Source organism: Hippocampus comes, unplaced genomic scaffold (assembly GCF_001891065.2).
Source record: "Hippocampus comes isolate QL1 unplaced genomic scaffold, H_comes_QL1_v1.1 scaffold125, whole genome shotgun sequence".
Classification (NCBI taxonomy): Eukaryota; Metazoa; Chordata; class Actinopteri; order Syngnathiformes; family Syngnathidae; genus Hippocampus; species Hippocampus comes.
The window spans coordinates 1739939-1766594 of record NW_017805453.1 but is presented as its reverse complement, the minus strand read 5'-3'; the positions used below and the strand labels follow the sequence as shown (position 1 = coordinate 1766594).

General features: G+C 43.3%; 1 protein-coding gene across 10 annotated transcripts in view; it reads right to left on the bottom strand.

Moving 5' to 3' along the window:
* ncam1b (neural cell adhesion molecule 1b) overlaps window positions 1-25727 on the bottom strand; it is a 63973-nt gene extending 38246 nt beyond the window's left edge. For 8 of the 10 annotated variants that reach the window (XM_019874325.1, XM_019874326.1, XM_019874329.1 and 5 more), the window contains exons 1-3: window positions 25374-25727; window positions 820-894; window positions 133-342 (exon numbers count right to left, since the gene is read on the bottom strand). In XM_019874325.1, the coding sequence (XP_019729884.1) occupies window positions 133-342; window positions 820-894; window positions 25374-25425 (337 nt within the window). In that variant the 5' untranslated portion in view covers window positions 25426-25727. The remainder of the gene's footprint in view (window positions 1-132; window positions 343-819; window positions 895-25373) is intronic. The other 2 variants (XM_019874333.1, XM_019874334.1) reach the window with 2 other exon arrangements.
* Window positions 25728-26656: the final 929 nt, after the last annotated feature.

The following is a 26656-nucleotide window of genomic DNA, read 5'->3' as shown; positions in this document are numbered from 1 at the left end:
GGCAAAAAAAAAAAAAAAAAAAGCTAAAGAGTAATGTGATGCCCTAGAGCAGTCAATAAAATACGACACATTTAATAAAGAGAGGTTTTTTTTTGTTTTTTTCTGCTTTGACATTGAGCGGAAAATACTCACGGAAAATTTTGATGTTAACCGTTGACTCTCCCTGCTGATCTCCATTGGTGGCGACGCACTTGTACGTGCCGGCGTTCTCCGTCACTGCTCGGTACAACGTGAGGATGGATGACGTCTCGTCGTTTCGGGTCACCGTGATGTCCGGTCTGTTGGGCTCTATCCTTTCGCCGCTCGGCCCGAACCAGTCTATGTGCTTAGCCCCGCCCATAACTGATGGGTAGCAGCCAAAAAAATAAAATGAGTCTATCTATAATGTATGTGTGTACAAAGTAGTAACGCAAAGTCAATCTGTTCCCCTGGACCGAATAGTGCTGACGATACATTCTATTTTATTCATAGAAGGCTTTTGCTTTATGGGCCCTCGCAACTCACGTTCCACCAGTGCTGGCAGTGTGACTCAGCAACAAAAGGCTGAATGATAATTACATAATCGTACAGACAACAATAACAATTCAACATGGTGGTGGTAATCGCACTCAATACAGTACGTAGCGCTGAATTGTACCTTGTTCTCACCAAGAGCAAACAATACAATATGTAGCCATTATCTTGGATGATCCGTTTCACTCAGTGTCTAAAACAATGGCGTGCACAGAACAATAACAGCCTTTTCATCCTTTGGGTAACGTTTCAATTGCGTACTGTCAAAAAAAATGTGACACTGTCAAGACAACTTGTCAAGCTTACCTTCACACATGAAGAATTTGGACTCCCCGAGACTGATTTCACCATGAGTGGGTGTGATCTGCACGTCCAGTGACACTAAAGGAAGGAGACACAACAACATTCAAAATGAGAGGGATTATCAAACGTTGGCAATCGCCTAAAAACCATAAGCAGACCCTGAGCTATCAAAAAGGGAACACCCTAAATTCAGAAATCATCCATGTTTCCAAAAAGAAAAAAATGCCTCCAAGATCTTCATTAACAATTAATAACGAACATATCTGGCCGGGATGATCAATACAATTGGGCCCAAGTGACAGTTGGTTAACATGACAATAATAACGTCTATCAACTGTGTCTAGTTTGCATGTGAAGAGACTCAACTCTCAGTTAATGAAAATAGGAACAAATTTTGCTGAAGGTGGGACATCAATGATGTTTACCAGTTACTCTGGATGGTGAAGAATATTGTTTTTTTTTTTTTGCGGCTTCTTTTGTCCTTCAATTAAGACTCTTGGAAGCAGAGATGCAATGTGGGTGTACATGGGTAAATGCCTACACTTTATCAATGTCTGGGTAGGAAAAGACTTGATTTATTTTTTGGGGGGAGTTGGTGCGGGTGGTCACAGGATGAGGTCTGGATTGAAGCCTTTCGCTTCCTAATTAGAACAAAGCTTCACTTGTTTCCCAAGAGGAGCGGTTAGAGTTTCCCCGCAGTTGAGAAATGTAACTAAATGGGCCCAAAATCCGGCTCTGTATCGCCGGGGTGTTAGGGCGATAGCGAGGGGAGTTTCAAAGGGCAGGAAGTTGGAGAGAAAAGGCAAACTGACTCAGCCAGTAATGTGGATGGATGCCTACATTTAACTTCATTTTGTCCTCTGGTGTTTTGTAACAACTCCATTAAAACGCAATCCCCTCCTCTCAAAGAAGGACCCTTGCGCAGACGTTGGTTGACTGTCAAAATGCGGCAAATATGGATTAATGACACCACGCTACTATTGTTGATCAAAAACAGGAGTGAGTGTCACACGCCGCATGATATCAAAGTCAAGGTGATTAACGCCAGGAGCCTCTGTGTAGTATGCTTGTCACGTGACACCAACCCGCCAACGCTTTTGTCACATTTGATGTGCAAACTGCCCGACAGGGTTTTACGTCTTGCTTAAATCCTTCTGTTTTCTTTGGATCATCGATCACCCTCCTGAGATGTAAATGTCAGGTCCTATTCAGTGCAAACACTCCATCCCTTGTTCATGTCAGAAGTCATAATCAATTTTGTCCTCCTGTTTACGTACAACAGCACACTTGTTCAGTTCTCTCTCAATGACATGAAACCATGGCCCGAACACCGAGGGGTTCGCTTCGATCCAAAGCAGATGCAAGACTCCTCTCGGCCATATAGTTATGAACCAGACACTAATAGCTCTCTCGTCTCAAACGTTTAAGAGGCTAAAAAGCTGCGGGAGCGTCAGCCTTGTTAAAGGGCAGACTGGTTCAAAGCGGAGAGGGCGGGGTTGCAAGTGACACAAGCAATTGGAAATTGAATCCGAGTGTGAACCCCCCCGAGACCAATCAATTTGAAACCCGAGACTTCACACCAGTGGTTAGTGAGCGTGCCCCGAGGATGAGAGCGGCGTAAATTAAAATGTCAATGTGCTTTTGAACATATTTGACTCTGACAAAATCAAAATAACTCATTGACACATCGCGAACGTAAGTCGAATTCATATCGCATGCAATCTTTTGTGGCAAACCTGGCAAAAAGCCACACTGATACTTGAGCACCATTGGCTTTATTTGCATTCCAAAATAACTGCACAGTTGTGAACTAATACAGTTCGTCCACTTGAAATGTCACGATGACGGTGACCTCAATGAGTCTTAAACATTGTTGGGAGGCAGAAGTTTCACGGGCTCGGCTAAGGTTACTATACACATGCCACGCCCCAGATTTCTTTTCATAAGCATTATAATCACATAGCTCAGAGGTTTTGTGACACTTCTGACTTTTGTCTGGATGATTTCATGTTCGATTCGTTTTAGAAACACAAAATAGTATCGTTTGCGACGAGTAATGAATGCCTTTTATTCCCCTAATACGTCACAAACTTGTTCGGTAAGCGCATCATACATTTGGAGCATGAACAGTTCATGATTCATTCAGTAAGAGTCACCCTGGAACGCATGCCCCAAGAGCTTTTCCGGGTGCTGCGTACCACTTAAGTGGCAAACCGAACCAGAGAATTTTAATTCCTTACAAACAGGAGCAATCTGTCTGAATTTGAGTCATGGATTTTTTTTTTTTTTCTTTTTCCGGGACGGTGGAGACTCGACTTGCTCAGAGACCCGAAATGAACTCAAGTAGATGAATGTGACCTAGTTCTGGCAAAACATGGAATGTCCCTGTAGTTCAAGTTCTCTTTCCATTTGAAAATGCCTCAGTTTGGGGTTTTTAGTCCAACGATTATTACCGAGAAAGGAACATTACAAACTCCAAATTCTCTGTCGCTTCGCCTTATTTTTAGGCTTGTGCGTCACAGTGGGAATAAAATATGAAATGCGGATTGTAGGTGACGTCATATAACTACCAGTTTAAAGTTTGAACACTATTCTTTTGTATCTGATTTCCAAAGTTTTGCAAAGAAAATACATTAGCAAACAGTTGTTTATTGTGTCTGTAGCATTTTAAAACCTTTGATTCAAGGCTTGAGGATTGCAAGTGTCATTTGAAAGGATACTGGGAGTTAAAGGCTTAATTTTGCAACATCAAATTTACGGTTGTAAGATGTTTCAATGATCTGCCGACTCCCTGTTTCCCCACAAAGGCTAAACAAAGACATATTGAGTAGAACCAAACCTTCTGTAGTTCAAATTAGTTGGTGGCTGGTAAACTCAGTCCATCTCTGCCCAGATTTGGTGTCTTTTGTCATTTTTGGTCCCATTGCAATTATGGACAAACTATCAGACGCTCGCAAATAGCAGAGTGCACTTTCGGAGAACTTCTCACGTCGTGCAAGCTAAACTGAAGATGTGTTCACATGCGAGCTGCGGTTACTGTCAGCACTGTTGTTTAGTTGGGATATAACAAAAAAGCGGTTTGAACCGGAAAATAGTTTTTGGATTTAAAAGATGCAAGTGTATTGATTTGAACCGAACGAATCCTTCCACTTTGAAATATATCAAGATGAATACTGATTCGCACATTTATGGTACCGACAAGTCCATTCAAAAGTTGCGACAAACCCTCTCACAATGAGTCGTACCTTATCGAATCGTAATCGCATTGAGTCAAACCAAATGAAATCATTCCACTTTCTAGTCAAACTTCACTCTGAATCGTTTCGTACGTATCGAAAACCGTATTGAATCGTCTTTTGTGGAGAGATGCACACCCCTATCATTTAGGCTCACTTGTCCGGATGGTCAGCAACGCACTTTCTCACCATGATTGAATACTTTGTATTCAGAGCGCTGCGAATTTTGTCTGCAGAATAGGCGTCAGGGTCCTAAATTAGATATTACAAAATACAGGGGCAGCAAGTTCGAGTTGGCCTCAGGTTGTAGTTATTGCTCGAGACCTCAACATAACAGAAAAGGAACTTTTAACTTGCATTTGCAATTCATTTGTGATTTGTGAACATTTTCTGTCGCTGTGGGCAATGTCATATTTGTATGCAGCACAGTTGTGACGACAAAGAGTGAGAGAGAGAGAGAGAGAGAGAGAGAGAGGCAGCTTGCAGTGTCAATAATTTATGCCTCCCCGGGTCATCAACCGCTTTCGCGTTTGTTGTGAAATTTAGAGCTCCACAAAGTAAATATAAATTACTTGCGGACTATCAGCTATTTTCCCATATTGGGGGGAAAAAAACCATCGTCACAAAATGTCTGTAAATATATTCCTTCATATGCAGGTCACATTGGTGTTCAAATTTGCGAGACTTAATCCTTCACCATTTCCTCAGCCGAGCCTATGAGGCACTGTCTGCGTGTGTTATCATCAAGATGACTCGTGCTCGCATGTGATGGGCAGGTGGTCGTTTCATGAATTCAAATGAGCGACGCTAATCATCAATTGGTTCTGAAATGTACATAAAAATATTGCCAAAACCCATCCTCTGTAGCTTGACTTAAAACATTTGAATTCAGGCTCCATAAGGGAGAGCACTGACTTTTCCACGGTTACGCTGCAAGTGACTGATAAGCGCACGGACACAGATACAGTATAGAGAGATGGAAATATATGCAGCGCATGGTCCCTGGCCCCCACCGTCTCGAGATACCTTCGAACAATAACCTTAGGTGCTGCAACCTTTGCCGTCGTGAGATCGGAGCTGTTACTCGCTGCACATCGCAATTACCCTCATTATCTATTTGCCTGACGTCAAACATACATAGAACGTCAAAGACCCCCTCTCGCTCCCTACACACATGACAGCCAGAGTTAAAAAAGTAAGTACCAGTGAGATAAAGTAGTGTGGGGCGCAGGCGCACCTCCCTTAGGTGGGCTTCATGGGAGGCGCAGCAGCTTGAGATAACACGTTTTGGAAGCGACGAAGCTACGACAGTAGATATGAAAAGAAATCAGCGGTAGGGATGGGACAAAATGTATCATGCATTTACTTTACAATACAGTATTAAGACACAATTGTCCTTCTTGGGGTGCTTGATTACAGCCATTCAGAATATGTCGGGCCATTGTAAACTGCATCGCCTGCACCACACCGCACTTTATAATCAATATATTGTAATATTCTCTTTGCAGCAAAAACATATCACAAGATACGCTGAGAAACCCCTTACATCTAGTTTTTTTTTTTCATTTGTTCTTAAAATGAGATCCTTTTTCTTTCGTGTTTCAGTATTCCCTGAGGGTACGGTGTGCTCACTGTCTCACACTTTGAAAACCCACTGATCTAAAGATCAAACCTGTCCTTCAGACTGTTACGCTAGCCATCGCAGCTCAGGATCATGAGGGACATGCGGTTGAATAATTTCATCAATCTTTTAAAGGGCACCAAGTTAATAAATAGGCGGCAATTTCATTTTGTCAAAAATGATCTAACAATGCTCAATTTAGGGCAGGCAGTCTTTTGAATGCAGTCTTCAATCGTTCATCTGTACATGTGTGCTTCACAGATGAGTAATGATATGTTTGTCTAATCCAGAAGTACTTTCCAATATGTTGAGTTTTTCCTGCAACGTGGCCATGTGAGAGCCTCATTGAAATCACACTGAAGATTTTTAGGGATATTAGAAAGAATTATACACCATAATACCGAACAGATGCAAATCTGTATTGTCTTTATCCGATCTTAACTTATTTACTGATTAAGGCTTTGGCAATTTATACTAGTAGAAAAAGTTGGGTTGTGTGGCTGTTGGCCGGATGTCATGACAGTTAGTTTTGTGTTGTTGTTTTCCAAGTGTTCCACTTCAGATCACAGTTGAGCAAAGGCTGAATCGGCAGTGGCTTTGAAGTATCACAACACGATGATACAACAATCAATTCTACACCATTGACCACATTCTTGACAAACTATTTCATCTCTCAACTACCTTATCCCAAAAACCTAGATATGTTTTGACTTTCAAATGCCACCAGAATACAAACATTTAAAAGGCAACAAAGTTGTTGCATTCACTCGCTCAATTCAAGGAATTAAAACAGTATTTGCTTGCTACTCATGCCTCTTTGCCGCGGTTACTTTCACTCGCTGCCAGTTGCTATGGAAACATGTTTTCTCTCTCTCTCTCTCTCGCTCTCTATCTCTCCCCCCCCCCCCCACCTTGATGGTCCGACGTGGTGGTGTGATAGTTCGACTTCCACGCAGGTTGCCCACAACATAATCCAAACGGGTTAAATTCCACTGTGAAACCTCATTATGTTTAAATAGCCAACATTACAACGATTCATTTCAGCCTCTGCTTGTGGCGCCCTCATGATGGCAATAACCTGGCAGGCTTCATGCATGCGTTATTTTCTAACCGCAAGAGAAATCCATTCCATGCCGCTCACTGTAAACCCCCCAAAGTGTGTTTTTAAAACCTTTCTCCCTGCAAAAGTGGAACCACTGGACCGGAGCAACTGACAAACTTGTACAGTCGTACCTCTACTTATGAAATTAATTGGTTCTGGAAGAAATTTCTTAACTAGAAAATTTTGGAAGTAGAGACGCGTTTTCCATGTAAATGCCCTAATCTGTTCCAAGCTCCCCAAAATTCAGACAAAAATGTTTCCTAAAGTATAAAAATGCATTAAAATATGTAACAAATACATGTTACAATTAGATCATTGTTCAATAAATGAGAGTTGGGCATAATGTAAAAAAAACAAAGAATAGAGGAAAGAATAAAAATGAATGTCATTTAACTTTTAACTGTGTCCTCGTTTTTTTGCCTTCCTTTGTTCATGTTTTCCCTCAGAAGTGTTTTTTTGCCTGGCGTTTTGTCAAGAACTGATCCAAGGACGTTTGCTTTTGTCAGCTTTTAACAATCCTTTGAAAATGTCCAAGGCAAACATCAGCATAATGAGCGATCGCCCGACTGGTGAGCACTTTTTCTGGGTGATTTACATTTACATAAAACAATCCAAACGCTTCATGGCCCGAGGGACGAATGACGAGGACGCTGCATAGACACATTCTATCTATTTACACACGTAGATACATGCGGTAGAGGTCCCTCTTAGCCAATGGGACGCTAGGATGATGATCGGTAATAGCCAATGGGAGAGCAGCTAAAAGTATGCTGCGTTCAGGGAAACTCGGAGCTGCCAGCAGCAGCCCATACTGTATTTTTACCTTTTGTATCTCGAAATTTCTTTCGTAACAAGAAGCAAAATTTTCCTGTTGAGGCGTTTTGTAACTTGAAAATTTCGTATGAAGAGACGTTCGTAAGTAGAGGTACCACTGTATTTATTTCCAGCCACTTTGCTTGGCGTAATCACCTCACTGGTATTAAGATGAGAAATCAACCAAGTATGGTCAAGTAACAGAGAAACTATTCACATTTAATCTGTGCCAATGTCAGTGGGGGTAATTTCAAGTCTGACACAACAGGAAAGTGCCGGAGAGGCAACTGCAGCACAAGCTAAGATGCTACTGTTGAAATTATTGACATTCCTATTGACCCCTGAAAAGGTTTTGGTCATCATAATTGGAATATAAAATGTATTGTGCGCCGTGTACCCATACAATATGCTCCGTGTGAAGCATGTGTTGCCATGTGTGCTCCACAAGGAAGGGTATCATTCAAAAAATAAAATAAAGAGAGCCGAGATCTTTGTGAAATAAAACTCATCTTCCCATAGCTGCAGTAATATTGTTTTTCTGACTGCAAACTAGTTGACACTGTTGCTGACGGTGCTCAGCGAGTCTGCTAGTTGCAGCCCAGGAGTGCATCTGTTTGATCTTAACTACCCACAATTCACAGCAATTAAGTAATTATCATGCCCATCTCAAAAAAACACTCTACCAATACTAAAGCTGAAACATGATTACAATGAACTCTTACGAACAGGACAAAATCTTCCCGAATAACATGCCTTTTTCTCTCTGGCAGAGACGCAACTCTGCAAATAGTAGTGCACTTCAATTCAGTTGCAGAGCAGAATTCGCCCTCATTCGGCCAATTTATTGTAAGTGCCCCTCAGCATCTGCCTCAGCTGCGCATCACACAACAAAAGCCCAGGCAGCTGGAAAGCGGCACGTCTGTGGCCCATCGTGCTGTGTACTCCTGTAATGACTCGGTGGAAAGATGAGGGGGGGAAAAGAAGAGCAAGGTGGAATGGAGGCTATTGTACCTTTTTTTTAAAAGTGAAACTGAAAAATCATCCGGCACGATTCATTGTAAACCTTGTGAGCACATGCCACTAATGCCATCGTGCAATCAAGGGTGAGTCACGGGGAGAGATTGCACGTGAATTCCAGAGCTACCGATGAACTACGCAATCTGTGCCGATGTCCGTGCGAGCCGAGCAGTCTGTCACAAAGCCTAAAATGACATGTATAAGCGGTGAAATGTAAAGACTCTCTTGGAGACTGAAATCTGGAAGAATAAGGAGTCTGTGTGGCCTGAACAATGACTGAAATGTTAGCATTTCGACAAGCACAATGAAACAACACAAACAAACAAAAAAGAGAATTCTGCCAGGCTAATCATGACGATGGATCCCTCGTGGTTCCCCCGCTTCGGAAAGTCACGACACATTCCCATGAAAAGCAAAGCCCACACGGCTCTATTTGCTAGAAGGGTAATGCCAGCTGATTGTTTGGTGGGATCAAATACAGCACAACTTTGCCAAGTGAACAGGATTTAATGGATATCTCATAAGTACTGGAGTAACAAAGGGGGCAAAAACCGGGGGGGGATGAGGAGGCCAGGAAGGCAGGATGCAAAACAATGACCACTCAGACAAAAGCTGTCCGAGACAACACAGCGTCCCCAAACCTGGCGCACAGCTCTCTCTCTCTCTTGCTCTGTCCATTTACCAGGCGGACAAGCTGGGGCGAGCCGGATAAGCCTGCCTGCGTCTCCACCAGGAAGAGAGGCCGGGGGGATCAATAAGAGGGAATGCACCATTTCAGATAGAGCCAGACAAGCGCTGGAGAAGCAGGGCGGACAGACACAGCGTTACTGGAGGACTCATTATGTAGTGTGTGTGGGATGGCCAGCAACTTGTGGAGCGGATACGTATCAACTCAGAACGGTGGAGATTTGGGTAGATGGCGCTGTAATTGGATAGAAGCGCTCATGAAAATGTAATCTGTCTTTAGCGTGTCTCTATCAAGGTTCGAGCTGAGAACAATAGTGGTGAGAGGAACACTTCTCCCCGTAGGACCATGCTTGCTGTCGACATCTCTCCCCCCAACTTGCGGCCATGTCGCAGTGGAGGATTTCAAGCCTTCCATCAGTCAAACGCGTACTAATGGCACCCCCTACAATGCAAATAGTGTCTGGAATTAACACCTGCCAAGTTTCAAATGCCAGTGTAATTAGGCTTTTCCAGGAAATCATTGACCTCAACAGTCAAAAGGATAATTACTCAACTTGACAACCAAAAGGACAATTTTACATGTTGACAACCAAAAGCCCGCTGCCATCGCTTCTTCAGCGTATGAGCCTGACCTCTCGACTGCGAATTGAAGGCCGGTGAGTGGCTCAGTAAAAAGAAGCATACGCGGTATAATTTTAGAGTAAATGAGTCAGCAAAGGATTGAACTCCTGAAGGTGTATGTTTGGTTCATTGCTGTTCCACCTTCAGTCTTGTCGGGGATTGGCAGTGTTTATTTTTGTTCCGACAGTCAAAACAGACAGAGACAACGAAACGCACTAACAGATGAACTGTTTCAAGAAGTCTTGTCTGCACTCTGCTTCATCTGTACAACATTATTGTCGCAGCTAAGCAAAATTCTGACATGACTGTCATACGGACGCTTGGACTGCCTGAAGCGAGTTTGCATCAATCCCGATTGTTAAATCGAATCGACTAAACCCAGAATTGAAACCTGGCAATTACCTTTAGCATATAGTGGTCGAAACCGCGAGACCACCAGAGAGGTCTTTAAGTGCTTTATGTGTTATACATATCATAGTGACAATGCAAAAATCCGGATGTCGAAAAGATAAAACAAAATTCAAACTAACAAGCCTCGCTTTATCATCATGGGTAACGTGAATTCACGGATGGATGGATTGACACGCCCGCGGCGCAGGAATCAATAATCAAGTTTTAAATCAAAGCATTTATCCCCCCATCTCCGAAGTGAATATGTTACAACATAATAGCGCTGAAAATGAGCAAGGTGTTTTTATGGCTTAGTCTCCCTGCAAACCTGCGGTAATACACAGACGCAAATAATGTTTTCGAGCGGCAGTGAGAGAGGCAGAAAGCAGAGGCCAATGCGGCCGTTTACAGTCTGCCTGCATCGTTAAAACACTAATTAGAAGAGGTTGGTACACGTTTTAGAGGATGCAAAATGGGACTGATAGCCAGCCGCAACTTGAGATTCTGTCCGGCTGGTTCACTGAGGCGTAAATACGCATACGGATACGGAATTCCTCCTCTTTAAATAATCTCCACGCCAAGGATCTTTACCGAGCAGACCATGCAATTGCTTCAGTGTTGCTGTCACCTGCATTTGCTGGATCAATTCGCTAGGGATGTGCAATAAATCTCCCGGTCTCTTTCAGTCCATTTCAAAATAAATCTCTTTGACCATAGCGCGAGTAATCTGCTCTGCTAAAATGCTAATTTGCCTTATCCTCTTGCAAAATTATACCGTATAAATCCTTGTCCTAGGACTGTGACCCGTCTGTACTGGGCAAACATTCAATGTTAACATTGATTTCTTCTGCAGGGGAAAATAAATACCCCAAAACAGAAGAAGAGTCTTTGTACCATTCAGATCTTGGGGGAGCGAAGGGCAACCACAGTCTTTCGAATTAAATTTTGATCATCGCCCAAAAAATCCCAATACCAAACTCGAGAATTCCAAAGTTGAATTCCACAAATGAATGATGTCATGGTGCCAAGGTCAGTTTTTTTTTTTTTTATTTTAGCTGATCAATTGATTGAAACTCGACTAGCATTGCTCAAGTGTGCGTCCCAAGATGATTTTACAGGCAAACTCAAGTGGTAATAATCATCAGTGCAGACTCATTAGACACATTCTGCTTATTCTCATCTTGAATGAAGTTCATTGTGAGGCTGTCACCAGATAACATCTGAACTACCCGGTTGAGTACACCACAAACCTTTGCGATTATACTGAGGCATTGCTTTTCCTTGTACATACTTCTCCAAGGCCATGCGGTATTTATCCCCCATGCGGTATTTATCCCCCTGCATTACATTGCTTCATTTACTTGTCTACTAGCACATCCCCTTCAATCAAATCTCCTGTCTCTCTGTCAAGGGAGATGTCTTAGCTAACACATCCATCTATCCATCCATCCCTCCTTTCATTCATTCATCCATCCATCACTTAAACTCCAACAGGAGCTTGGCAAGATGGAATAAATCTCGAGACATTGGTTTAAAAAAAACTGCCCATAAAATTTCAGGGTTTATGCATAGCAAGATTTTTAAGTGTTGAAAAATTAGCGTTTTGTAGAGAACTGATCCAAGGACGTTTGCTTTTGTCGGCTTTTAACAATCCTTCAAAAATGTCCAAGGCAAGCATTAGCATAGTGAGCGATCGCCCGACTGGTGAACACTTTTTCTGGGTGATTCACACATAAGTAAAACTATCAGAACACCACATGGCCCGAGGGGCGAATGACGAGGACGCTGCATAAACACATTTATCGATCGATCGATTGATCGATCGATCTGTCTGTGTGTCTATCTACACACACAGACACATACGGTAGAGGTCCCTTTTACCCAATGGGATGCCAGGATGATGCGCGGTAATAGCCAATGGCAGAATAGCTATACGTATGTTGCATTCAGGAAACTCAAGAGTTGCGAGTAGCAACCCATATCGTGTCTTTACCTTTCGTATATTGAAATTTCTTTCATAACAATAGGCAATATTTTCCTGTTGAGGCGTTTCATAACTTGAAAAGTTATTATGAAGAGCCGTTCGTAAGTCGAGGTACCACTGTGTGTGTGTGTGTGTGTGTGTGTGTGTGTGTGTGTGTGTGTGTGTATATATATATATATATATATATAGAGAGAGAGAGAGAGAGAGAGAGAGAGAGAGAGATTTATATATACTGTATAAATAGAGAGAGAAACAAACAAACAGTATACTGTATTTAACATTTATATATCCCGGTAAGGCGATCGATATGAGATGCTCATTTGCAATGCCAAACCTGGCTACAGACAGCAGGGTAAAATGGAGCAAAATAAAATCAAATAGAAATACAACCTGTGTGGACAGAGGGTTACATCTTTACAGATTGCATCATAGCAAATGGTGAATAAGACGGTCATAACTGGCTAAAAACAGGTGCAGAGATCATGGACCGTGTCTCAAGCGTATTTTTCAAACAATGAAATTGTGATGACTGAGGTGCGGTATGAAAATTCAGATCCATCCATACATATTTTTTTATGTACTTGTTCAAACGAGTCACGGGTGAGTTGGAGCCGACCCAAGCTGACTCTTGGTGAGAGGCAAGATGCACCCTGGACTGGTTGCTATTTGTGGGGGGGGATAGGGACCAAATGCTTATGCTACTTCTTCCTCGTTCGTTCCAAGGTTGGTGTTTTGCATTCGGTGAGACAGACGTACTTGGCTTAGACTGTCTTTGCGACAACTCCTTTGAGAACAACAGATGGCACACAGGCACCTTACGACACGCGATGTTCCACGTGCGCGCGTGCACGCACACACACACGCGCATTGATGACCAATCAGAGGCAGGACAGTAAAAATAGACACTGGGATTGGGCCAACCACATGAGATTTGAATTCTCGACTTGGGACTTGACTCTCTCTCGAGGATATCTGCAACAAAGGAAGACCATCACCAATAAACTATCAGAGCTTTTAATGCAAAAGAAGGATGGACATTATTTAGACTACATAAGTAGTTTTTGTCGATCAAAACAAGATCCATACACGACAAAATAGCCAAACAATGAAAAAAAAAGGCAATGAGAATTGTCAGGAACGATGCAAAAAAATATCCAAGTGCATTGCAACACTATCGATCAATCATACAACAAAACCAGATGTGTAGTTCCCTAGTTATCCACCTCGGGCCGACTAAATCAATATTCCAGGATCATATATTCTAGCACGATGCAGGAGGACAAATAAACACAGATTGTCATAACAGCGGATGTCAAACAACCCGATTTCTCGAGCAGGTTAACTTCTGTCCTCTTGTCAAAAAAGGCAACCTGGCCCTGATCCGTCAAAATGTGTCTCCAGAGTTCTGAGGCAGATTAAGCAGCAATATGCTGTCACAACATAGCCACTAGCCCTGCACAGTAAAATTCACCCTCGCCTCTCCTAATGGTGGGTCTTTTGAAGGAAATCTCCGGTGGGAGCAGTTATACAAGTTCCTAGTACGCCACTGAGAATACAGTAGATGATTGCGGTTTGCTAAGAGTGGACATGTGTTTACATCCCTTGATCACATTGAGACGCCTTTTGTTCATTTAATGAAGGACAGTAATGCGTATGCTAGTGCAACGTCAGTGAAAGGTTCGAAGCCTCCATGCGAGTGTGTTCACACATTACAGTTTGGCACAATGAAATAATTGTAATTGTTCCATTGCAACGTTTTTGTTTTTTTTTGATCAAGTCAACACTATTAATGATCAATTCAACACCTTATTGTAACAAACGTGCAGAAACAAGACTGCTTGTGGTGAGGTTTGGGATGAGGTTTGAGATGTCACAAAAAAAAAAAAACAGGTTGCCCAGTCGCAGTGCAATCTCCTTTGGTTCAAGGTTGAGGGGCCTAGCGACGCCAGTCCCAGGAAGGAAAAATCCGCACCCAAACATCAGTGCGCTAACCTTGCGCGCCGCCGAAAGACCAAGGGAAGGAAGTTACGCGTTGCCTGTGCATCATCAGCATCATCATCAAACATCATTGACCTAGGTGCGGTCACCGTGGGCACACAGGCCCAAGAATGGAGTGACTTGCCTCATGGGATTCGACGCTGGGAAGCAGGAGGCGACAAACTGACAGGACGATGATTGGTTTACTAGAACCTTATGTAAGCCCGTATGACGACTTCACAGAAAGGCATTGCAGATGTGAATGTTTGATGTTTTGGGTCGGCTTACTCTGTTTGATGTTTAGATTAGATTTCGATTTTCATTTAATGTATAGCCATTGCCCGGGAAGGGTTTTCTGTCCCGATTTTGTCACCCCCAAGGACAGTTTTTCTTCCCACCCGTGCAATTGCATATCAATGTCACCTGGGCGTTTGACGAAACTTTAATTATGATAAAGAGGTGGGAATGATAGAGAAATCTATGAACAAAATTGTATCATGTTTAAAGTTTCGGTTAATTTGGGCATGTCTGGACATACTCAGCGCAGAGGTGTCGGCCGTTTGGGCGGAGGGCCTTTTCTTGAGTAATCACGTCAAAGCAAGGGGGGCGAACAGATGGAAGAAGGCTAGATTCAATCACAGAGTGGGAATGAACAAATTGGGAACAAAGAGTTGTTGAATACCAAAAGACAGTTTGGGAACCGCTGTCGCGCCCAGGTGGACATTTGTCATCAGCAAAGTCTGTGACTTGTGTATTCGGGTAGATCAGATCACTACCGAGGGGCCGGACCGGGGGGCGCGGTATGCCAATCTCGGGGGCAGTGTCTTTCTTGTATTTTGCAATAAAAGTTCGAACCGGCGGAGAGGGAGCCGAGAGTGTGATCATCGGAGCAACTACCGTCGTTCGCTCTCAGAGATCCCCTCCCGCCGATATTGAAGACAATTTTCCTGTGTGCCGAGTCATTTCTTTAACTTTGTCCGAGAAAATCTCTGACATCTATTCAGTGGCAACTTTCAAAATTAAAGATAGCAATGTGAACGCTACGTAAACCAAAACCTGATAAGCGATGCTTTTGGTTGCTTTGGCCCGGACAGGAGTAGCAAATGACAAGTGTGAACATTTTCGTCACACAAACAGACCGAGTTGCTCAAAGAGGAGATGAGTTCTCCGACCACCTGTAGTCTGGTGTGTTCTTGTTCACTTGAGCTCAAGCGGAAAAGCGGTATGGATGCTGACCAGAAATAAGATGAACGTAGCAAGCAAAAAGACATTTCAGTGTACCATTTAAGACTGGCACAGAAGCCAAAGCTGTCAACATATGAGATGTGTCAGAAAAGTTACAGGACTGGTCTCACAAAAGATGTTTCAAATCCAAACTACATACTTTAAGCTTTCCCCTTCGAATAGATGCCCGTGAAGTCAAACCCACTTTCCCAGCCTTCTCCGCCATGCCCTCATGCACTCCTGGAAGGATTCTTTCGGGATCTTGTGCAGCTCTCTTGTCACAATGTCCACTTGATGACCCCTTTGAGTTTGGGAAAGAAGGGGAAAAAAATCAGATGGAGCCAGCCAGATCAGGGGAGGAGGGACTTTCCTCCAGCACAGCCATGTTCTTCACGGCCAATACTCTCGGACGTGCAGAGGGCATCAGAAGCAGGTATTTTGTCATGTTGACGAGATATCCCACCACAAATTTTGCCTCATCTTGCGCACAAACGAAAAATATCGCTGCAGTCTCCCTCTGAAGCCGTGCAGGTTGATTGTCTGGGCTGCCTCGTATTTTGTAGTTGGGGGCGTTGGCGACACTTGTCCTGTAAATTTTGTGACACACCTTATATCCACGTCTGTGGCATTGCCGCCCACGACAGAGAACTTGCGACGTATACTTTAGCAGCTCTTTGGGATACCATGGTGACTAAAAATAGCACCATATAAATCCCAGCGCATATGCAACATGGCAGACAGCAGTATTGTTTTGTATGTTTGAGTTTTGTCACACAGTACTGTATGTCGCAGACGCTATCTTTCTTCAGATGGACCGATTCTGGTTTGACGATAATGACAACAGTGTGTATGATAAGTGAATGGAAAATGTACTGTCTTCCTTTCTTTCTTTATTTATTTTTGCAAGTATGAACAAACCCTAAAATTTACCCTAGAGACTTTATGTGCATAAAAATTCTGTTAGACCTAATAATACCTTTTTTTTCCACGAGGGTTCAATTTGCCACGGCGCACCGGGTACAGTGTGTCCCCCCAATGACTCGGTCACGGCGCTTGTGATCAGCACTAGTTTTCTTTGCTTCTTCCGGGCCTGTCATCTGCTTTTATCGTTTATGGCATTCAAGAAAAAGATGCGCGGTGGGGTTCCCGGCATATCCGGCGTCCACTGGCAACAACAGTAAGTCTAGGCAGAGGAGGCCAATGACTCACACTGTGTGGGGATGGTTAAAGGGGAGCGTGAGAGACCAGAGAGCGATGGCAAACATACAATCGACATGCATCATGTGGAGTTGAAACTGAGTGACCCAGTGTGTTACGGAAGTTATTTTCCTCAGCTACTGAGCGACATTTAAAAACGGTTTTATTTGAGGGCTCACCCGCTCCAAGGAGCTGCAAATCCTGTGGCAAATCCTGTGTGTTGTCCTTATTTCATACCTTACAACTGTAACCTCCCACGTCCTCCCTCATCCTGATGCACAGCTTGTCTTGTTGCGACCAGCCTCCATCTTGACAAGGAATACTGTAATGTTGTAGTCAACACCAATACAGCCCAGGAATAACATAGACCTCTTATCCACCGGATTAGCACCGTGTTCAATGTCTGCAGGTTTAATCCGTGCAATCTTATATTTGAGATTTCCATATTCAATTAAGGCGGCGTATCGCATATGAATTGTCTAAGGGCTGTAAAAAAAACATTAGAATTCATCCAATTTACTAGGAGCTGGTCTTTTTTGATTAATATGGACTAAGTGCAGGAAAAAATATAAATGGCTTTCTGCCGATTTAGGAACGCTCAGGACATTGAATATTCGGTAATTAATGACGCATTTATTACTAATGACGACACCCTTTTCTGCCGAAACTCTGTGTACCTTTAAAATAATAAGACTGGGGTTTATCACTGCTCTGTGTCATAAATGGTCTTTATTTTCCTGATCACCCACTCAACATGGGTGAAATAAAATAGAATGAATGCCGTGCGTGTTTTTGAAATGTGGGAGGCAAACCGGAGTACCCGGAGAAAACCCACGCAAGCTCAACACAGGAAGGCAGGAGCCGGAATCAAAAGCTGCACCTCTGCACTGTGCTCAGCAGTCGACCACCGTGCCCCCGCTGGAGAGAACATTAGTACAAAATAATGCGACACACGCACAACCACAGCCAAACAGCAAATGTTACGGCATCCCATAAATCATCCAGGAGGAGTGGCCTAGAAGATTAAACATAAATTAATAATGAGGACAAGCTATTCAGAAAATGAATGTACCTATCGTGTTTGTATTTAATGCATATATTACAAATGTGATTTGTTTTCAAAACGCAATACCGAGTTTGGATTTTGAGATCTGCTCAATAAATGTCTTCAAAATTACATGAGAGTAAAGCTCACCTTAGTTTTTTATACCCCCAATCAATTTCAGTTAGAATCATTATCTTTTATGCCTCTTGAGATTCATATCATCATTTGTGCAAAAAAAAATATGTCGGCGAATTTGCTTATGTTTACCTTTGATTTTATATCGCAGCACTTTCTGGATGCATGAATCATTTGATACAAGTCGAGTTGAATGTGGCTTTGTGATCGAAGATGTTTTCCGTATTTCCCAGCACTACCTCTTAACTCGAAGGAGGACTCTAATCTCAACAAATCTTCGGGCTACACGTCCAGTTCATTGGGTTTGTGAGCACTGTGGCCAGCTTTCAATGAGCTTACCACTGATTTCCATGAATCACCCTCCGCGGGGGAATGTCCTGTACATTATTCTCAACAGCCGCTCATGAGAGCTCGGCGTGTGTAAGAGAGGGCATACTTTAAATGTGAATGTGTCATTGAGCATCAAGGGCTGACGGTTAGCATTTAAAGGCAGGCTAATTGTAAAATAAATCCAGGGAGGTGTGCATTTTGATGGCATCCGAAAGAGTTTCATATATCCACCAAGAGTTCAGGCAGCACTGATGGTGTAATGGCCCTTCAAGTGTCATTCATTATTCATTGGGATCAATCAGCAACAAACTCGCAATAAAGGTCAAGGTGAATGTGGAAAGCTCACATTGCACCGAGTCAAAAATATCCCCTTTGAGAAATGTGACTAATAGCGATTCATGACCGAGCGCACAAGTATTTCATCTTTTAGTTTGCTATTTTATCGTTCCTGTAGATAGCAGTTGCTTTGTTCATATTCATACTAAAATACAAATGTCAAGTTATGAAGTCATAAAATGGCTCATCCCTGCAAATGTGGGCCGGTAAATGAATTTAAAAAAAAAATTTAAAAAAGGTGCTTCAATGCCCTTGGATGGCTGTGAAAGAATTCCATATGGAATAATCTCAGTGGAGGGGAAATGTATTAAACTCAACGACACACTTTAGAACGGACAAAAGTTCCAAGTGTAAAAATGTCAAGCGGGTCAAGTTTTCAGCGGAGCAATTCATCCGTGAGAATATGTGACACCATTTTGAAGTGGATCACAAACGGCTTCAGCGTCTACAGCTCCCCTGGAGATAGTGTCGTCTTAGTGTGATCTAATTAGAGATTAAAAGGACCAGCTTCCTACTACGACCGCGTGTCTTGTCGCAACTTTAACTGGCAGTTGTCCTTTTTACCACCCACCCTCAATAATAATAACAATAATAAATGATAATCTTATGACTTTCCTCGAGGCGTATCCAATAGTTTGTTCATAAAGGAGCATGATGTAAGCAACAGAACACGCTGTGGTAACGACTGTACATCAGAGGAGACCCTGGGGCACAGCATCCCAGAATTCAACCTGCCCTGAGCCCAGTGATGCATCCTATAGTGGTTCAATAAGGAACGTGGCATGATACGCATGGATGGATTAAAAGACGTGCACTGCCAAATAAAAGAAGTGCAAAGATAAATCCTAGCCACCAGCATCGCTTCATTGTGGCTTCCCCCCCTCCCGCCCTCTCCTCCTCTCCTTTAAATCAGACACTGTGTGCTCTTGCTTTCAGGTTCGACTTGCGAGGACTTGTCAGTATCTCTTTTAAATTGAGACCCTCCGGCATGGACAGTGTGTGACATGACACGTGAACATCACTGCCTCATTCAAGGCTGTGATGACTTAAGTTTGAAGTTGGCCAAAGTCTAATCTTTCCCTACTTTTTTTTTTTTTTTTTTGGGTTGACAACATAGTAGTGCAAAGAAGGGAGCTTGTCACTCCATATCAGGCCTGAAGAAACAGTCCTTATTTGAAAGTGAGTCAGATCTCTGAATAATCCCTTGTATCGCCGCTTCATAACAATTCAGTTTTGTTCCCGCTCCCGCATGCAAAAATGGAGCTAAACCACCATTAAAAAAAAAGTGCTTTGTCACGACATCCGACACGAGAGCTATCTTATTCAAAACGGGTACTTGCTCACTTGCTTCACTATAGGAAGATGAGCGTGCACTTAAAAGGCTGATTTACTGTTAGTTAAAACTTAAGTGACAACAATCCCGGGTAATGAATGTAAGGTTTTGATTCGATGACAACCGAGGTAGATCGCACTTCAAAAATTAGGCGCTGAAAACAGGCACTAAATGATGAATTGTCCTTACAACAATGCAATGCACTGATGGGTTCCGAAGGAAATTCGTTTTTTGTCTGGTGGAAAAAAAAAAGAAAAAAAAAGGCCTTTCTGGTGAATGTTTTTGTGTGGTATCACTTCTAGAAAATCTGGTCCCAAAATTACCTCAAATTAGAGTTAAAAAAATATAACGATTATTTTTCGACCTCCACTTTTCCTGTGTGACTCGATGAATCCCTTATCTGATTGACTGACGAGTTTAAGTTGAGAATATTCACCAATAAACTCATATGGGCTGAAATTCAAGGACTTCTCAAAGTTGACATGTCAAAATTACTCGAAGAATACAACTTATATAGTGCAAATGGAACATAATTCGTGAGATGAGCAGTGGGGGCAGAAGAATAGGTCATGTACTTAAATCATTTTTTTCCGCGGCTAGCATTGGCTCGTACCTGGATGGTGATGATGTGGTATTGGCCTGTACAATATTTGAGATTTTTTTTTTTTTTTTGAAACCTTATACTGTTATCGGTATCAGTGCATATTAAATATTTGTACATGCGTCTGCTCATACAAAGCCAGAATTACATTTACAACGTCTTTGCACTGACACACATACTGGACCACATAAACACTGTTGTAGCTGTATTTAAAATAAATAAATAAATAAATAAAAGCTACATTTACATTAGTGGTGAAGGTAGCAGTCACTTTGTCAGTTATAACACAAAGGGATCCCATCGGGTAGCGACGAGGAACGTGAGATGGTTGGCAAAACTCATAAGGGAAAAATTGCATTGAAAATGACTCCAAGCGGTCTTAGTGTTATCGGAAAGACCTGGTCGCGTGAACCGGAGAACAGACGTGGTTCTGGTAATAAAAGATAAAACTCTTTGGTGGCCTAAAGCTAAACTCTGGCACTTAATCAGTGTGCCAAGCGTATTCCGGCAGAAACTTTGATGGTCTTCTTCCTTAAGCCCTACAAAGCGGAGGCAACGGACTGCCTCAAGCTTTGACAAACGAATGTGACGTGTCCACTGGGATGCGCCGCTCAACATTCCAGCCTCGTTTTAATTTAATGACTGACACGAACCCACTGTTCTCATTTCCTGTTGGAGCTGACATCTTCGCATCCCTGCTGGATTTGGAGAACTGTTCCAGGCTACTACAATGCTAGCTTGGTTTTTCAAAGCACCGTGTGAATTAAAGATGCTCAAGAAACATTTTGGCACGGACTCTGCACCTCCACAAGCCCATCCTTAAGAAACGGCGTTTAGGGAGCTCCCGCAGTGCTGCCTCGTCAGGTCACGTGAACGTGTAATGTCATCATGTTTGCATCCTGAGGCAGCGCTTCTCCTTTCAGACCTGGATCTGTCTGATCCGCTCCCCGTCACCACCGATTCGAGTGGTCCTGACGAGAATGAAATCACAGCCTCTGTGGCTCGGACCTCTTATTCTCACTGGCACTGAAAATGAGGTTTTTATAAAAGGCGTGAGTGTGAGATATGTGGATTTTACAATTCATGGGCACATGTTTGAAGAGACATGCGATTCATTTTAAATCTGCTTGAATATTCCAGACTTGGACTGCCAAAAATCAGAGAAAAAAAAAATCGGGCGAACTATAAACTAGGTCTTGCGTTTTACCTGCTCGTCTGGCTTCTCCTAATAGCCTCTGCCCAAAGGTGCAAGTGTCTGTTTTTAATATGGCTTTGCATAATAAAGCTCGACACTGCCCAAAGGCTTATTTGGATATGAAATATTATGTGCAATATTTTTTTTCGAATTTGATAACCACATGCGGTCGAGTCGGAAGTGACATCATGCGGCCGAAAAATGCGGCCTTCGGAGGACGTAACCTGTTAATTTAGACACAGCTATCTTGTGTGTGTCTCGCTCTCTTGCACGCCCAATTTGTTCTGACACTCCGTGAGCATATCAGACCGTTTAAGTCCTTGTATAATTTACATGTTTCCATACAACTAAACTTTATTTAGCATGGCTGATAAAATAAAGGCTAATGATAGTGGTGGTGATGGCGGTAAAAAGCAAAAGGCAAGCGATGACATCGGTCGTGATAACAAACGACAGGCAATCTGCATGGAAATGAAGGTTGCCAATGTTAGAAAGCTGGGCAGTGGTCAGAAGATGATTAATGTCAATGTCAATCGGTGGTCAATGGTCAATGTCTTCCACCTCAGCAGCCTCTTCTCCATTCACCTCTTTTTCCACCTCAACCATCTTCATAAGCTTATTTCTTTTTATCCATCTGACCATCATTGAAGCCGCTTTATCCTCGGGAGAGTCGCGGGCGTGCCGGAGCCTATTCCAGCTGTTTTCGGGCAGAAGGCAACGTACACCCTGAACTGGTTGCCAATCGCAGGGCACACATAGACGAACAACCATTCACCGAGGGACAATTTGGAGTGTTCTATCTACCTGCCATGCATATTTTTGGAATGTGGGAAGAAACTGGAGTACCCAGAAAAAAACCAAAGCAGGCACATTGTGAGGCGGCAAATTCATCGTTTGTCTTTCGGTCAAAGGCAAGATAGATTTGGATTAATTGCTCAGCATCAGCTCACTACGACACTGGCTGGAGGAGAAACAGGAGTTCAGAACATTCAGATCGATTCTCCCATTACATTAACAATAATATTTATTCAAAAACGTTTCTAAAACTACTTTCTTGTATTCTTTGGCATTTGACTCAGCATGACTCAGACTTGATCTTAGTTTTACTGTTTGGTGCTTTCTACCGTCTTTGTTACTGATTTATTGCTTTATTGTTGAATATATGATAGTTGCTCCATGTACAGCACTTTCTATGCAGCGATGGCTGTTTGAAAGTGCTCTATAAATACAGTTGCGTTGAGAAAAACAATTCCTTGATTGATTTATCCCCTTATTGAGTTTTCCCCTTAGCTGATCAAGGAAGATTTGTCCAATTCCCATTAGCGTTTCTTATCACTCTTATATTGCTTAAAAGTTCTCCGATGTCCATCATTTGCATCTGTTCCGTTAATGCCATGGAACTGCTCGATTGCAAACTTTTCCTGCCGCAGAGCATGCATTTTTAAACACGCATGTAATTCACTTGAGACAAAAAAATGCATGGATGTATCTCAGAATCCATACCTTCGCTGTGGTGCCAGTTACCTTCGTGTGTTGGCTGTTGTCACAACTCTGTTCCGAAGAATAATGGTTTAGTTTGAAAGAAATCTTAAACCCATTGCTCCCCAAAGTGTGTGTGTGTGTGTGTGTGTGTGTGTGTGTGTGTGTGTGTGTGTGTGTGTATATATATATATATATATATATATATATATATATATAAGTATAAATAAATAAAAATAAATAAATAAATAAATACGGTTAAGGGCAGCCCGGTAGCCGAGTGGTTAGCACGTCGACTTCACAGTGCAGAGGTACCAAGTTCAAGTCCAGCTCCGGTCTACCTATGTGGAGTTTGCATGTTCTCCCCGGGCTTGTGTGGGTTTTCTCCGGGTACTCCGGTTTCCTCCCACATTCCAAAAACATGCGTGGCAGGCTGATTGAACACTCAAAATTGTCCCAAGGTGTGAGTGTGAGCGCAAATGGATGTTCGTTTCTGTATGCCCTGCGATTGGCTGACAACCGGTTCAGGGTGTCCCCAGCCTACTGCCCGAAGACGGCTGGGATAGGCTCCAGCACCCCCCGTGACCGTAGTGAGGATGAAGCCGTTCAGAAAATGAATGAATGAATAAATAAGGTTAGGACTACTTGTTATGTTGAATAAATAAAAATAGAATCATCGATTCATCAAATTGACTCAACTTTCAATGAAAACACCAAGGAAACACTCACAGTTGGATAAAACATTGACATAGCAATGGAGCTTATTATCATATCATCTCTTCCAGTATAGTGTCACACCAACCTCAAAATATCGGTAATGCCAGTGTCTACTTAAATTTTATTTCACTGACAACACAAAAAAAATAACCAAAAGAAAGCCGCTCTGTTATGTCATGCCCACCCTAGTCTTCACCGGCATCTAAATCAAAACTAGATCTTTCACTCTTGAATGGTTTTCTCGTAACACTCGTGCCTTTTGACAGGTTTCATCCATAAGTAAGTGTCATGTGCTACAGTGATGAATGCCGTCACCCTTCATCATGCACGGCCACTGGGTGTTTTCTCTCTCAAAGCAGCGAGGCACGTGATCAACAGAGCACAGTCGTGACGCTCTTCTCACAAACGCCCGTAAACACGCGAGGAGGAGCCACGGCCAAGACTCACTCCCTCAGCATTTTCCCCTGCCCGAGGAACACCCTTGTACTCGGCAAGACAGATTAATCGGCTATCCCACGCCGAACCGTGCGCCACTCCATGCCACGCATCAACCCTCACATGTCAACTCTTTCATTATTTACTTAAATATCTGTGATGTTATCACAAATGTAATCTACCCCCCCCCCACACACACACCACTTACGTAACTACACATTTCACCAACTTAGAGGATCTCATTTCAAAGCCTTTATCGGGGAATCAGCTTACATAACAGATGATTCAGAGTAGGAGTTGGTGTGCGAATGTGTATGGGTATGCATCAGTAAGCAAATGAAGCCGTGCTCTCCCTGACAGACCCTTGATGGGCTTCACGCAGGCCAGCATCGCCTGTCAAGGGCTACCTCCCCCCCTCCAGCCCCACCCCCTTTTACTCCCCTTAACACTGCACCTGCTGTACACAATGCACCTGCTGTACATAATAACAGGTGCATTACAAGTGTGTTATATTTCCCAGCAACACACATTCTCTCTCTGAGCATGTTGGGGGGAGCCCAGCATCACCCCCCATCCATAACAAACAGGTCCCACACAAGAGCAGTGGGCGACAACAACACAGCAGTGGATCGAGACCAACATAAATCCTCTTGACACATTACCCCACACATTATCCGCACCCTCCCCCCCTTGCTAACCTCTGAGACTGTAACCCCCCAACACACACACACACACACACAGCCACACGCGCGCACACACACACACTTCATCCACCGTTGCCCGCCCCGCTTGTGGAGGACCACAATTTATGCCATGCAGAATAATGCCAAGTCAGCGTTTGCAGACAACAAAGAGTTGGGATAGCATAATATATTCCAGGGTGGACAAGAGACAAGAAATAGGGCGCGGAGTAAGCTCATTAGCATGAGCCGCAGCACCTGCCTGACAGGGAGCCTTAGTGGGGACGACGAGGAGGAGGAGGAGGAGGAGGAGGGGGGGTGGGTGCAAGGATGGCGACCGCTACTACCGCGGTTATTCACGATATTAATACACTTTAGAGCGAGTTAATAAAAGTCTCTTACCCGCACAACCCACAAGGAGCAGGGCTACAAAGATGTCCCCGGACCGGACCATGGCAAAGTCCCCCCCTCCCGACCCTATCGCCTTCACTTGAGACGAGCGCTGGAAACGTGAAACGGCTCGTCGCCTCGCTCCTCTTCCTCCACCCCCCTTCGTCCCAAAGGCGGGTGTGTGAGTGGCCCTCGGCTTTGCTCCTCAGCAGGGAATCATCCTCAAATGGAATCGCTCCGTATGGCTCATTCGGCGGTCAGCGGGAGGAAGGCGCTGGAGCGCGAGTCACTCGTGCTTCTGGTGACGGTGGTGCTGATGAGGATGAGCGCCACAGCAGCCGTTCAAAGTGTGACTGACAAGCAGAGCCTGCTCACAAGTGTGAATCAATGCGCGTGGCGGGGACGATGCACCTCCCGTTAAATAGTGCACCTGTGACATCGACAAAAACGGACCCCTGTCATCGGAGCGTTCAATATCTCAGTGGCGTTTTAATGTGTAATAAACTAATGAGGCTCCAACCTCTCTACTTTTACCCCTGTTGTTATATTCAATTGTATAGAGTACCACCTTTATTTGTTCAAAAGTTTGTAATTTGCAATGTCTAATGTTTTGCATTGTACTCTAGTTTTATTTACATTTATTTAAGTGCATGGCCTATCCATGATTTTTCCATTACAGCTCACTTACAACTATTTCTTAAAAGATGGCATCTTGTTTTCTTGGTAATCTATTTCCTGAGCACTTTTTGGTGACACTAATCACATGTATCAATTGACGATTTCTGATAAGGCCTTCACGCCTTGCAGTTGTGATGAGAATATGGTGTATTTTAACTAAATGTGCTTCAAAGCTGCTATCTTTTCTTGAACATGGCAAAAGTTTCGCTTAAATACGGCACTAGCACTTTTTAGTGTATCAACTTATCATTCATGAAATTCTTGACATTGTCGTCACATTTCACTGAAAAGGTAGCCTTTATCTGGAGGCTTTTCAGTTATGGGGTGCTTCAGTTTGAACACTAAAGTGCACTACACTGTACTGTACATGCGTAGTGAGTAGCCTAGGCAGATAAGAGACCAAGAAGAACCTCGAGTCGAGTGGATCTTAACCAGGCACGGCTCCAGGATTATTTTGTCTCTCCTGACCGATGCATCGGGAGGCTGAGAAAATGAATATATTGTATAGTGATGTGTCGTTCGCGAACGAGCCGGCTCTTAGAGCCGACTCTTTGAAGTGAACGACATGAGCCGGCTCCTAAGAGGGAGCCGCTTTAATGGGAGCCGACTTTTTTTTT